Source organism: Belonocnema kinseyi, chromosome 7 (genome assembly GCF_010883055.1).
Source record: "Belonocnema kinseyi isolate 2016_QV_RU_SX_M_011 chromosome 7, B_treatae_v1, whole genome shotgun sequence".
NCBI lineage: Eukaryota > Metazoa > Arthropoda > Insecta > Hymenoptera > Cynipidae > Belonocnema > Belonocnema kinseyi.
The window spans coordinates 3,285,784-3,300,796 of NC_046663.1; the positions used below are offsets into that span (position 1 = coordinate 3,285,784).

General features: G+C 23.6%; 1 protein-coding gene across 1 annotated transcript in view; it reads right to left on the bottom strand.

Moving 5' to 3' along the window:
- LOC117175918 (transmembrane protein KIAA1109-like) overlaps window positions 1-15,013 on the bottom strand; it is a 178,513-nt gene that overhangs the window by 1,453 nt on the left and 162,047 nt on the right. Inside the window, exons 26-27 of the mRNA XM_033365766.1 lie at window positions 12,014-12,523; window positions 3,273-3,688 (exon numbers count right to left, since the gene is read on the bottom strand). Coding sequence (XP_033221657.1) covers window positions 3,273-3,688; window positions 12,014-12,523 — 926 coding nt within the window. The remainder of the gene's footprint in view (window positions 1-3,272; window positions 3,689-12,013; window positions 12,524-15,013) is intronic.

Sequence of the window (15,013 nt, forward strand, 5' to 3'; positions counted from 1 at the left end):
CTGTTTTCAGAGAAATTTTATCTTTTTTGGATGGAAATCAAACTATTTGGTAGAGGATTCAAATATTTTGTAAAAAATTCTTTCTGTTTGGTGGAAAAATTCGTCTTTTTTATAGAAAATTCAATTTTTTCTCGCAGAAACTCATTTTTTGTTTAAAAATTCATATTTTGATTTTTAAAAGCCAACTAGAATCTTTTTTTAATGAAAATTCAACTATTTATTTGCAAAAATTCTTTAAAATTAAAATTTCATCAGTTTTAAGAGAAATGTCATCATTTTTGGATAAAATTGCAACTTTTTAGTAGAGAATTAAACAATTGTGTTAAACAGTCATCGTTTTAATCGAAAAAATTACTCATTTTGGATTGAAAATTCACTTTTATCGAAAAAACTTATTTTTTTATTAAAAATTCATGTTTTGATTTTGAAAAGTCAACTAGAAACTAATTTTAATGAAAATTTAACTATTTAGTTGAAATTTTTTGTTTTTAATTAAAAGTTCATCTGTATTAAGAGAAATTTTATCTTTTTTGGATAAAATTGCAACTTTTTAGTAGAGAATTAGACAATTTTGTTAAAAAGTCATCGCTGCTACTCGACAAAATTCGTCATCTTGAATGGAAAATTCAATTTTTTTCGCAGAAAACTTATTTTTTGTTTAAAAATTCATTTTTTGATTTTGAAAAGTCAACTGAAATCTTTTTTAATGAAAATTCAACTGTTTATTTGAAATTTTGTAAAAATTAAATTTCATCGGTTTTAAGCAAAATTCCATCTTTTTTGGATAAAAATGCAACTACTTGGTGGAGAATTCAATTATTTTTTTAGAAATTCATCCTTTTTTGTTGAAAAAAATCTTATTTTTCAATTAAAAATTTAATTTTTTCGCAAAACTTAGTTTTTATTAGAAGTTTATATTTTGATCTTGAAAAGTCAACTGGAATCTTTTTTGGACGAAAATTCAACTATTTTTTTATAATTAAAAAAAAAATCATCCTTTATAAAAGAAAGGTCTTCTTTTTTGGATAAAAATGCAACTATTTGTTATAGAATTTAACACTTATATTAAAAAGTTATCCTTTTTGTTTAAAAATTGGTCTTTTTGGATTCGAAATTCAATTTTTTTTTTCGTAGAAACTTTATTTTTCTCGAAAAATTCACATTTTGATCGTGAAGAGTAAACTGAACTCTTTTTTAACAGAAAATACAACTACTTTTTTGAAAACTTATCTTTTTGATTTAAAAATTCACCTGTTTTAGTAAATTTTTCTTTCTTTAAGAATGTAATTTTTTGATAAAAAATTCTTCTTCGCTTAAGTATTCAATTATTTTGTTCGAAAAATTTGGTTGGATCACTTTTTCAGATTTATACTTTTTAGTAGAAAATTTATCTCTTTGGTTGAAAGTTTAACTATTTTATTGAAAGTTAATATTTAATAAAATATCATCTGTTTTAAGAGAAATTTCATATTTTTTTTATAAAAATGCAACTATTTGGTAGAGTATTTAACAATTTTGTTGAAAATTCATTCTTTTTGGTTAAAAATTCGTCTTTTTTTGAATGAAAATTAAATTTTTTCCGCAGAATCTTATTTTTTGTTTAAAAATTCATCTGTTTTTGTAGAATTTTCATTTTTCTTGGGGAAAAACGCAACTGTTTCATTGGAAATTTAAGCATCTTGTTAAAAAGCCATGTATTTCGGTTAAAAAGTCAGATAGTTAGCCGAAAGTTAACTCATTTTTTACAATTCTTATTTTGGTATTGAAAAGTGAACTGTTCGGTTGACAATTCAATTTTTTTTTGGTTGTTTGTCTTTTTGATTAGTAGAAAAGTCATAGTTTTTAGTTGAAAATTCTGCTGTTTTGTTAAAAATTTACTTTTTATATAAAGTTAATAATTTGGTTTTGAAAAAAGAACTGACATTTTTTCGGGTTGAAAATCCAACTACTACTAGCAAAATTTAATTAAAATTTTTTAAAGAAAAATGTCATCTTTCTTGAACAAAAGTGCAACTGTTTAGTTGAAATTTTAACTATATTTTGTTAAAAGGGCATCCTTTATAGTTGCAAAAATTCTTCTTTTTGGATCACAAATTAAATTTTTTCCGTAGAAACTTGTTTTTTGTAAAAAAAATTCATATTTTGATCTTGAAATACCAACTGCAATTTTTTTTTGGAAGAAATTTCAACTATTTTCGTTAAATTTTTTTTTTTAATAAAAATTCACTAATTTTACGAGAAATTTAATCTATTTCGGCTCAAAATGCAACTGTTTGGTAGAGAATTCAAATATTTTGTCAAAAATACATCGATTTTCGTTAAAAAAATTCGCCTCTTTTATTTCAAATTCATATTTTATCATGCAAAGTCAACTGGAATCTTTTTGGATAAAAATTCAACTATTTTTTTACAATGAAAAAAAATTATTTGTTTTAAGAGTAATTTCATTTTTTTTTAATATAACCTTTTGGTAGAATATTTAATACTTTTGTGAAAAAGTGAACCATTTTGGTTAGTAATTCGTAATTTTGGATTGAATATTCAATTTTTTTCGTAGAAACTTATTTCTTGTTTAAACATTCATATCTTGACCCAGAAAAGCAACTGAAATCTTTTTTAACAGAAAATTCAACATTTTTTTGAAAATGTATCTTTTTGATTTAAAAATTCATCTATTTTAGTAGAAATTTCCATTTTTTGAATGAAAACTCAACTCTTTGGTTTAAAAATTATTATTATTCGCTATTTTGTTTAAAAGATTTGGTAGAATTTCTTGTGTTAGGAAATAATAATTCTTTTTTTTTAACATTTATATTTTAGTAGAAAATTCATATATATTTCAAAGATGAACTATTTTGTTGAATATTAATATTTTTTAAATGAAAATAAAATCACTTGGGTACTAGTGTAACATTGTCAAAAATTTATTTTTCTTTTATAGAAGGCTCATGTCTTTGGTTGAAAATTCACCAGTTTAGTGGACAAACCTTTTTGTTTGTTTGTTCAAAATTGATTTTTTGACTGAAAATATAACTTTTCCATTTGATTAAAATACATCTTTTTCAGTTGGAAACTCTCCTTTTTTGTTAAAAAAATAATTTTCTTGGTTTGAACGGTCACCCTGAATTAGGAGCTTAAATGTCGACAAAGTGAATAAATCAAAATGAAGTCCTAGATTTTCATATTTTATTGAATTCCACCGGAATTTGAAGGAAGAAAAAATGTTAGAAAAAAAAAAACTATAACTGAATGAACTGAATGAACTGAATTACCTGAAGGGTTGAAGAGAGTTGTTTGCTTCCCCTGGTCATCATTCCATGCAGAGCAACTGGATGCTGCGGAATGTCAATATTTACAGCGCCCACAGTCAGTAAGCCACTGTTTTTATCCTTCTGTTTTCTAGTGACACTCGAGTACAAAGCTTGCGACTTTCCCACTGTTACTTTGACCACCGTTTGCTGATTGGGTGCTACGCCTTCTAGCAAAACTATCATTGTCCGGCCGACTTGGCCCGTCAGACTGCACTCGAGACTCGCCGGTCGCGACTTTTTCCGACAAGTTAAACTCGCATGCAGACTCGTTATCTCTGCTTCCAGCTTCAAACCACTCAAAGTGGCTAAAAGTCTGGTCCTATGAATCCTAGCTACTCCGAAGATAATCAGTCTTGTTCTTTCACCAGTCACCAAATCTAGAGAGAAAATTTTTATTCGCTAAATAATCACAGTACCTATTGTTTTCAAAAAAGGTGACATTTTTTTCTAAAACAGGTGGCAAATAGGTGATAAAAAAATGTTAAATAAGACAAACAAACATGTTGTAATTTGATGTAAACCGGGAGATGACCGGACATTTTTTCCTTAGATTAAAAAGGCCACCCTGAAAAATTGAGTATTTACATTCCCACTGAGAAATAATTTTCAAATTAAAGAAAAAAACTTTTTTTTTTTACAAGTACATTCAATTGTTTGCCTCTTAGTTAAATCCGTTTCAAAGAGGTTAAATTTTCAAGCACAAAAGATAAATAGTCTGTATTTTTAAGCCATAAAAGTTCAATTTTTAATCGAATAATTAAGTAGATGAATTTCTATGAAGAAAAATTAATTTTCAATTAATAAAACAGCAATAAAAAACGAATTTTCTACAAAAAAAAGTTGAATTTTGTACCAAATAGTTACTTTTATAACAAATTTTTTAATTTTCAATAAAATAGTCTAATCCTCAACCAAAATTGATAAATCTTCAACTAAAAAGTTGCATTTTTAACCAAAAACTCAAAAAGAGATGACGTTTCCACCAAAAAATGAATTTTCTTCCAAGAAAAATGTTTCAGTCAAGAACGAGAAATAATGTTAACCAAACTCTTGAATTTTCAACAAAAAATATTAATGTTTATCGAAAAATCTTATAGTTGATGTTTACACAACAAAATTTTAATTAAAAACAAAAAACAGTTTGTTGAATTTTGCAGACAAAAAGCCTAATTCTCTATAAAACAATTTAATTTTGAAAATTAGAACAAGAAATAGCAACAAAAAAGTTTATTTACAATGAATCAGTTGACGTTTTTAACGAAATATTTGAATTTGCAGTTGAAAAAAATATATTTTTGCAACAAAAAGAATGGTTAATTTTATTTTTTAACCAAAAAACGAACTTACAACTAAAATTAGGAATCTTTAACGAAAAAAAATGAAATTTGAAAAAATTCGTTCAACTTTCAACCAAGGAGTGGAATGATCAATTAATCATTTTTTTGGTTGAAAGCTCTATTTTTTGGTTACAAATTCTACTATTTGTTTTAAGATTTAAATTATTTTGTTGATAATTAAAGTCTTTCGTTTAAAAAAATCGTTTTTTGTCAAATATTTATATTGTTTGGTAGAAAATTCAACTTTTTTTGGTTGAAAATTAATTCTTTTTATTTAAAAAGTCTTATATTGTATTTTTGTTTAAGAAATAATCTCTTTGGATTAAAAAAACATACTTTTTGTGAAAATTCAACGATTATTTTGAAAAATTCATCGTTTTTGGTCGAAAATTTATACTTTTGTAAAAAGTGCATATTTTTTTATTGGAAATTTATCTTTTTTGATTGAAAATTAATTCCTTTTATTTAAAAAGTCTTATATTGTATTTTTGTTTAAGAAATAATCTCTTTTACTAATATTTTTTGGTTGAAAATTTATCTTTCAGTGGAAAAATCTTTTTTTTTTAGTTGTTACAAATTCACCTTTTATGTTAGAGAGTTAATAATTTTTATTAAAGTCAAATATTCTATTTTTGGTGTTTAGTTCAAAATTCCACAAATTCGTTGCAAGTTTAATTATTTTATTTAAAATTCCACTAGTTCCTTAAAAAGCCACCTTTTTTTGTTTAAAATTACTCTCTTGATTCCAAAAATCTATTATTTGGTTCAAAATTTATCTTTCTTGAATGAAAGTTAGTTCTTTTGATTAAAAACAAAACAAAAAAGTTCCAGAATCAATCTGACTTCAACTATTTTTTTAAAAAGACATATTTTTTTGTCGAAAAATCATTCTTTTTGTATTGAAATTTATCTCTTACTTGAAAAATCGTCTTTTTGGGTGGCAAATTCAACTATTTGCTAAAAAAAAAATTCATCTCTTGGTTAGAAATTCTAGTATTTAGTTGAAAATTCCACTATTTTCTTAAAAAGTAATCTTTCTTTATCAAAATTTCAACTGATTTATTGAAGACTTGTATTTTTGGATAGAAAATCCATTCTTTTGGTGTAAAAATCCTCATTTGTTAGAAAAGTCATATTTTTAGTTGAAAATCCGTCTTCCTTGCTTCAAAATTAAACTGGATTATAAAATATTCATATTTTCAAATTAAAAATTACGTTTGAAAACACAACTCTTCCTGGTTGAAGTTTAAACTCTTCCGTTTGAAAATTCGATTATTTGGTTCAATATTCGTCAATTAGGAAAGTGTAATAAAAACTTTATTTGGTGTGCAAGTTGTAATTTTGAATAAAATGTTACTTTTTCAATTGAAAAAAGGTACAAAAGATGAGAAACCCAAAAATAGGAGAAAAAGGTGACGAATAATTTGTTTAAACACATAGTTTAAACAAATTTTTTTTGCAAAACTAATGACAAACTGAAATTAGCGCACGAAAACCCCTTTGGTTAACATATATTGTATTTGTATTAGTATTAATTTTCTTATAGACGTTAAAAGCCTTATTAGGATTTAATACAGATTATGCAAAATTATTTATTTAGTCATATGGCTGTAAGAAATTGTATTTTAAATATAAAATATACTGCTTCGGACATATTTTTTAAAGTATAATTAGATTTTAAAATTTATTTTATGAAAAAAATTAAAATTAGCAATAATTCATTTTAAAAAATTGTTTAAATAAATTTATTTTACAAAACTAATGGCAAATTTAAAATAAGATTTGCCTCAAACTCCTTAAATTCGATATGGTTTACCTAGTTCATGGCCCGAAATCTTATATTCACAAAAGGGTTATACAATTAAGTTTTAAAAAAACTTCACTTCGACATATTTTGTATTGAAAAAATGTTTAAAGAAATTATTTAAAAAATTTTTGGCTTCGTGAGTCTCTTTGTAATTCAATTACAAACATTTCTGTAAAATCTTTGAATACTTTAGGAAATCATTGCGATTTTATTGAAGTATTTGGAAATATTTTTGAAATTATTGAAGCCTTTATAAAATATTTTTAATCTCTCCGAAACCTTTGCAAAATATTTGAAATCTTTGAAATCCTTAAAAAATTATTGAAATGTTTCAGGTATTTCAGGAAATGTTTGCGAAATATTCCAATATTTTTGAAATATTTGTGAAATTATTGAAGTCTCTGTAAAATCTTTTAAATTTATAAAAAAGCTTTGCGATATATTTGAAGTATTTTCGAAATCTTTCATATCTTTAGGAAATCATTGAAATTTTTCTAATATCATTGAAGATATTAACGAAACATTTCAGATATCTTAACAATAGTTTGTAATATTCGTGAAATAATTGAAAACTCTGTGAAATCTTTTTAATCTATCTGAAATCGTTAGAATTATTCTAAACTTTTTAAAATCTTTGGAAAATTATTGTAATTTTATCGAAATATTTGATAACATTTGTAAAATTATTGAAAATTAAAATCTATTTAAAAGCTTTGAAATCTTTGCGAAATCCTTAGAAAATCATTGAAATCTTCGTAAAATTTTGCAAATATCTTTCTGATATCTTTGGAAGTATTTTTGAAATTATTGAAGTCTTTGTAAAATATTTTTAATCTATCCGAAACCTTTCTAAAATATTTGAAATCTTTGAAATCCTTAACAAAAATTATTGAAATGTTCGTGAAATGTTTCAGGTGTCTTAGGAAATTTTTTGACTATTTTTGAAATATTTTGTAATATTTGTGAAATCATTGAAATCTTTCTAATATCTTTGAGGATATTTGCGAAATATTTCAAATATTTTAACAATAGTTGATAATATTTGTGAATTATTGAAATCTTTTTTTATCTATCCGAAATCCTTGCGAAAATTTTTTTATCTTTTTGAAATCTTTCAGTTTTTTAGGTTGAAAATTTAACTCATTGGTATAAAGTTGAACTACTTTATTAAAAACTCATTTTTTTGTTGAAGATTCATAATTTTAGTTGACAATTCAATTGTTTGCTTGGAAATTCATCTGTTTTGTGGAAAATTCGACTATTCTAAAAAATTGAAAATGATTGCTTTTTAATCAAATTTAAATATTTGTTTGAAAACTCATTTTTTTTGGTTGAAAATTAACTTATTTGATTCGATTGCATATTTTTTTATTTTTCATTAAAATCCTTTTTGAAGAAATACCAGCATGATCGTTTTAGGTTGAAAAATCAACTCCTTCGTTGAAAGTTGAACTCCTTTCTCAAAAAATAATTTTTCTTTTCGTTCGGTGAAGGTTAATAATTTTAGTAGAAAAATCATCTATTTGGTTGCAAATTAAACTATATTATTGAAAGATTTAGTTTATAAATTCAACTCTTTAGTTGAAAAATTATGTAACTTGTTGAAAATTGGTCTTTTTGCTAGAAAATTATACTTCTTTAGTTGAAAATTCTACTACTTGCTTAAAAAGAATTTATTTTGTTGCAACTTATTATTATTTGGTAGAAAATTTATCTTCTTCGCTGAATATGCATGTTTCTAGTTGAAAATTGAACTATATATTTTAAAATAATCTACTTTTATACAAAATTCAACAATTTTATTAAAATAGCCATTTTTTGGTTGAAAATTTAACCATTTTGTTTGAGATTGTGTTATTTAGAAAATAATTAAGTAATCATTTGAAAATTTAACTATTCTATTTTTGGTGGAAAATTATCTTTTTGTACATAAAAATTGAACAACTTCATTAAAAATACATGCATTTTGTAAAAAATGCATAATTCAGGTACAAAAAAATCTTCTTGGTTGAAAATGCATCATTTTTTGGTAGAAAAATTAAAGTTTTTGTTGAAAATTGTTTTTTTTTTAGTAAAAAAATCAATTTTTTGTGAAAAATTAATCTTTATCAGATGAAAATTCAACTAATTTATTTAAAATGCATGGCTTTTGCAGAAAATTCATCTTTTAGGTAAAAAACATATCTTCTTAGTTTAAAATTCAACTTTTTGGTAGAAAATTGAACTTTTTTTCAAAAATGACTTTTTTATGGGAAAAACTAAAAATTAAAACTGGAATAATTACATTTTTAATTTTAAGTTTTTACAACACAAAAAAGTCATTTTCGGCAAAAAGTTAAATTGATCTTTTTGGTAGAAAACGAATTTTCTTGGTCGAAAATTCATCTTTTTGGTTGAAAATCGAATTATTTATTTTTAAAAACCTACCTTGTATAAAATTCAACAATTTGGTGAAGATATCAATTGTTTATTTGAAAATTTCGCCTTTTTGTTGAAAATTCGTCGTTTTGGGTTAAAAATGTATGCATTTTATTCAAAATTCATATTTTCCGTAGAAAAATAATTTTCTTGGTTAAATATGCCTATTTTTTAGTCCAAAATTGAAGTTTTTCAATTGAAAATGTAATTATTTCATTTTTGTTGGAAAATTAATCTTTTTTACTTGAAAATTAGTCTTTTACATTAAAACATTCCATTTTTGGTGAAAAATTAATTTTTATCAGATGAAAATTCAACTAATTTATTTAAAATGCATGGCTTTTGCAGAAAATTCATCTTTTAGGTAAAAAACATATCTTCTTAGTTTAAAATTCAACTTTTTGGTAGAAAATTGAACTTTTTTTCAAAAATGACTTTTTTATTGGAAAAACTAAAAATTAAAACTGGAATAATTACATTTTTAATTTTAAGTTTTTACAACACAAAAAAGTCATTTTCGGCAAAAAGTTAAATTGATCTTTTTGGTAGAAAAAAATTTTTTCTTGGTCGAAAATTCATGTTTTTGGTTGAAAATCGAATTATTTATTTGAAAAAAAATCGACCTTGTATAAAATTCAACAATTTGGTGAAGATGTCAATTTTTTGTTACAAAATTTCACCTTTTTGTTTAAAATCATCGTTGTGGGTAAAAAATCTATGCATTTTATTGAAAATTCAACTTTTACGTAGAAGAATAATTTTCTTTGGTTAAAAATTCATAGTTTTGGTTCAAAATTTAAATATTTTGTAAAAAATTGAACTATTTTGTTGAAAAATTAAGTATTTCATAAAATGTAACTATTTCTTTTTTGGTGGAAAATTAATTTTTTTGTTGTTGAAAATTCAACCACTATATTGAAAATTAATGCATTTTTATGAAAATTTGTCTTTTAGAGTAAAACATTTCATTTTTGGTGAAAAATTAATTTTTATCAGATGAAAATTCAACTACTTTATTTAAAATGCATGGATTTTGTTGAAAATTCATCTTTCAGGTAAAAAAAAAATAAAACCTCTTGATTTGAAATTCATCTTTTTGGTAGAAAACAAATTTTCTTGGTTGAAAATTCATGTTTTTGTTTGAAAATTGAATGATGTATCAGAAAAAAATCTACCTTGTATAAAATTCAACAATTTGGTGAAGTTGTCAAATTTTTGTTTGAAAATTTCGCCTTTTTGTTGAAAATGCGTCGTTTTGGGTTAAAAATTTATGCATTTTATTAAAAATTCAGATTTTCTGTAGAAAAATAATTTTCTTGGTTAAAAATTCCTATTTGTTGGTCCAAAATATTAATATTTTGTAAAAAATTGACTTATTTTATTGAAAATTCAAGTTTTTTAATTGGAAATGTAACTATTGCATTTTTGTTGGAAAATTAATCTTTTTTAGTTGAAAATTGGTATTTTACATTAAAACATTCCATTTTTGGTGAAAAATTAACCTTTATCAGATGAAAATTCACCTGCTTTATTTGAAATGCATGGATTTTGTTGAAAATTCATCTTTTAGGTAAAAAACAAATCTTTCTTGGTAGAAAACTAAACTTTTTGCCGAAAATGTTTTTTTTTTAATGTAAAAACATAAAATTGAAAAAATAACTATTCCATTTTTGGTCGAAAATAAAACTTTTTTTAATTGAAATTCAACTAGTACGTTGAAAATTCACTTTTTTGGTAGAAAACAAATCTTTTTGGTTAGAAATTCATCTTTTTTGGCTGAAAATTAAACTATTTTGTTGAAAATTCTTTTTTTTTGCGTGTACAAAATTAATTATTTAACTTGAAAATGTAAAAATTCGTGCATTTTGTCTAAAATTCATGTTTTTGGTTGTAAATTGAATGATGTATCAGAAAAAAATCTACCTTGTATAAAATTCAACAATTTGGTGAAGTTGTCAATTTTTTGTTTGAAAATTTCGCCTTTTTGTTGAAAATTCATCGTTTTGAGTTACAAATTTATGCATTTTATTAAAAATTCATATTTTCCGTAGAAAAATAATTTTCTTGGTTAAAAAAGCCTATTTTTTGGTCCAAAATTGAAATATTTTGTAAAAAAATTGAACTATTTTGTTGAAAATTTAAGTTTTTCAATTGAAAATGTAACTATTTCATTTTTGTTGGAAAATTAGTCTTTTTTAGTTGAAAATTGGTCTTTTACAGTAAAACATTACATTTTTGGTGAAAAATTAACCTTTATCAGATGAAAATTCAACTAATTTATTTAAAATGCATGGATTTTGTAGAAAATTCATCTTTTAGATAAAAAACAAATCTTCTTAGTTTAAAATTCAACTTTTTGGTAGAAAAATAAACTTTTTGCCGGAAATTACTTTTTTTTATTGTAAAAACATAAAATTGAAAAAATAACTATTTCATTTTTGGTGAAAAATTAATCTTTTTAAGTGGAAATTCAATTACTGCGTTAAAAATTCATCTTTTTTGGATGAAAATTAAGCTATTTTGTTAAAAATACTTTTTTTTGCGTGTACAAAATTAATTATTTAACTTGAAAATGTAAAAATTCGTGCATTTTGTTTAAAATGCATGTTTCTGGTTGAAAATTGAATCATGTATCAGAAAAAAATCTACCTTGTATAAAATTCAACAACTTGGTGAAGATGTCAATTTTTTGTTTGAAAATTTTCGCCTTTTTGTTTAAAAATTCGTCGTTTTGGGTTACAAATTCATCTTTTCCGTAGAAAAATAATTTTCTTGATTAAAAAAGCCTATTTTTTGGTCCAAAATTGAAATAATTTGTAAAAAAATTGAACCATTTGGTTGAAAAATGAAGTTTATTAATTGAAAATCTAACTATTTCATTTTTAGTGGGAAATTAATCTTTTTTAGTTGAAAATTTGTCTTTTACAGTAAAACATTAGATTTTATGTTTGGAAACGCAACTATTTCGTTATAATTCCATCATTTTTAAAAAAAATTCTTCTTCAAAAATTAATCCCAGCTTCAAAAATGGTCAAATTTGACCAAAATCTTAAAAAATAAGAATTACAGGATATTTTTATTTAAAAAAAAAGGGGAAAGTGGATGACTGACTTTGATCCCTCTTAGTTTTAAATACTTACTGAGCTCTCTTGGCGGAGGTACAGGGGTGGAACTAGTTTCGGCATTTATTCCTTTTTCTATATCCGTGTCTTTCGTTTCATTCAGCGCCTCATACTTCTTTCCGCCTTTGTAATTGCTTTCGGACGTATCAGCCGGAACAGAGAATCGATGAGCGACCGTTTTCGTTTCCGGTTTCGTTGCGTACAAATCCAGGAGGTAGTAAATCGTTTTCCAGCAGCGTGGCGCCAATTTCGACGAATCCTTGCATTTCTCGGACAAAATGCTAAATTTATCCAAACCGGAACCACTTGGACTTGCACCGAAATTCGGGGTGATGACACCCTCGCTCAAATTGATGTAGCCCTTCACACTTTTGCCAGTGCTTCGCAATTTTTGGGCGAAACTCTGTGGACGGGATCTGATACTCGCGGACGGAGAAATTACTTTCTGAGTTGGATCGAAATTACTGCGTAAAAGAGGCTCGTTCGATTTTTTACTGTCCGTCAGAAGTTGCTCCTGGAGATCCGATGCTGAAAAGAAATTTTTTTAATTTAAATACATTTTAACAGTGATGGGCAATTTATTTTTTTTATTAGCAAATTACTTATTTCTGTCGCTAATGTTTCAAAATGTAACTTTTTTTTGGTTAATTTTGCAATAAAGTGACTCTCGATACTCTTAGTTCTTTTTGAATTTTAGAAATATCAATTAATTAAAACAGAGAACTCAATCATTTCTGAAATTTATTTACTTTTTTTTTAATTTCTTTGAATTCTTTTGTATCTATCCTGAATTTTCTGAAATTCCCTTGAAATCCACTTCATTCAATTAATTTTTTTTTATTTTAAACATTTCGTTTTGTTCACTTGAATTATTTTTAATTTATCTCAAATTCCCTTGAACTTTTCTCAGCACATTCCAAATTAATTGTGAAAATTTTTAAAAATTGTTTTCAATTTAGTTGAATTTTTATTAATTTCATCGACTTCTTCTCGTCTTCCATAAGTTTTTTATAAATTGACTCAATTTTGATTTAATTCTTTCTTTAAACAAATTTTTTTTCAAATCACTAAAATTCTGTTAAATATGCCCTGAATTCTAATCATTTCCATTTCCCTCATTTCTAGAGACATTTTTTTTTTATTTTAAAAATTGTCTTTAATTACATTAAAATTCTTATGAATTTCACCAGTCTTTTGAATTTCCTTGAATTTATTTTTAATTCACTCCAATATTATTGAATGATGAAAAGATTTGAAATCTTTTCAACTCATGTAAATTAATTTAAAATTTAATCTAAAATATTATTATTAAATTATCCTAAATTAATCAAAAAAAAAAAAAAATTCATATTTTTTTTAATTCACATAATTTTTTTCACTCTTAGTGATTTATTTTTAATTAATTTAAATTTTTACGAATTTCATTGAATTCTTCTTGTTTTCCTGATTTTTTTCTAAATTTAGTCAACGTTTCATTCTTTTTTTATTATTAATTTGTTTCCAATTTACTAAAATTCTTTTGAATTCCTCACGAATTCGTCGAATTTTATTAATATGAGTGAAATATTTTAGATTTTTTTCAACTTATTTGAATTAATTTAGAATTTTCCCTAAAATATCATTCTTAATTTATGCTGAATTCGTGAAAAAACTGAAATTCTTTAGAATTCTTTCAATTTTTTTTCAATCTCGCTGAATTGTTTTTAATTCAATCTTCTCAATTCTTTTAATTCTACACTATCAAATGGATGTAAACAAAATATTTCGGTTTTTTTTTTAATTTATCTTGAGGTTTTTAAACTTACTTTGAATTCATAGGCATTTTATCAAATACTTTTGAATTCCTTTAAACTTCTACTCTTTTAAATCCATTCCAATTTTACTGAAAGCAGCTTGAATATTTTTTATCTCTTTAATTCATTCGAATTTTCATAAATTTCATTCATTTTTCTCGATTTCGTTAATTTTTTCGAAATGTACTAAAATTTAACTTAATTCATTGTTTTTTTTTGTTTTGTATTTTTAAAAATTCTCTTCATTCCCATTTTAATCAAATTCGATCAACATTTTTTTTATTTTGAACGTTGTCTTCAATTATATTCATTCAAATTATAAGGATGTCATAATTTTACTGAACAGAGTTGGATTATTTTGGATTTTTTCAACTTATTTGAATTAATTTCCACTTTACCCTAAAATATTGTTATTAATTTATCCTCAATTCTTTAAAAAAATGAGTTCTTTAGAATGCTCCAGATTTTTTTTTAACCTTTGCTGCATTATTTTTAATCACCTTGAATACTTGTAAATTTTTTAATTGAAATTTCTTTTAAATTCCCTTCTACTCTTCTAAATTCACTCTAATTTTAATGAAATCAATTTGAATATTTTTGGATTATTTTAATTTACTTGAATTTTTTACAAATTTCATCGAATTTTTATAAATTTCAATAAATTTTTCTTGAATTTTTCTAAATTGACTTAAATTTTATTCCCAATTTACTTAATTCGATAAAAAAAATTGTCTTTAATTATATGCATTCGAATTCTTCTGAATTTCATAATTTTACTGAAACCAGTTGGATTATTTTGGATTTTGTTGTCAACTCATTTGAATTAATTTTGATTTTGCCCTCAAAAATTATTATTAATTTATCCTGAATTCTTTACAAGAAATTTTAATTCTTTCGAATTTTTTTCATTTTTTTAACACCTGCTGAATTATTTTTAATTAACTTGAATTCTTCAAAATTATTTGATTAAAAATTCTTTTAAATTCCCTTCTACTCTTCTTAATTCACTCCAATTTTATTGAAATCAATTTGAATTTTTTTGATTATTTTAATTTACTTGAATTTTTATCAATTTCATCGAATTTTTCGCGTTTTTCTTAAATTTTTCTAAATTTACGGAAATTGTATTAAATTCCTTGTTTTTTTTTTCAATTTCATAAATTTTGTTTAAATTTATCCTGAATTCTCTATATTTCCATTTTACTCAATTCGATAAAAAATATTA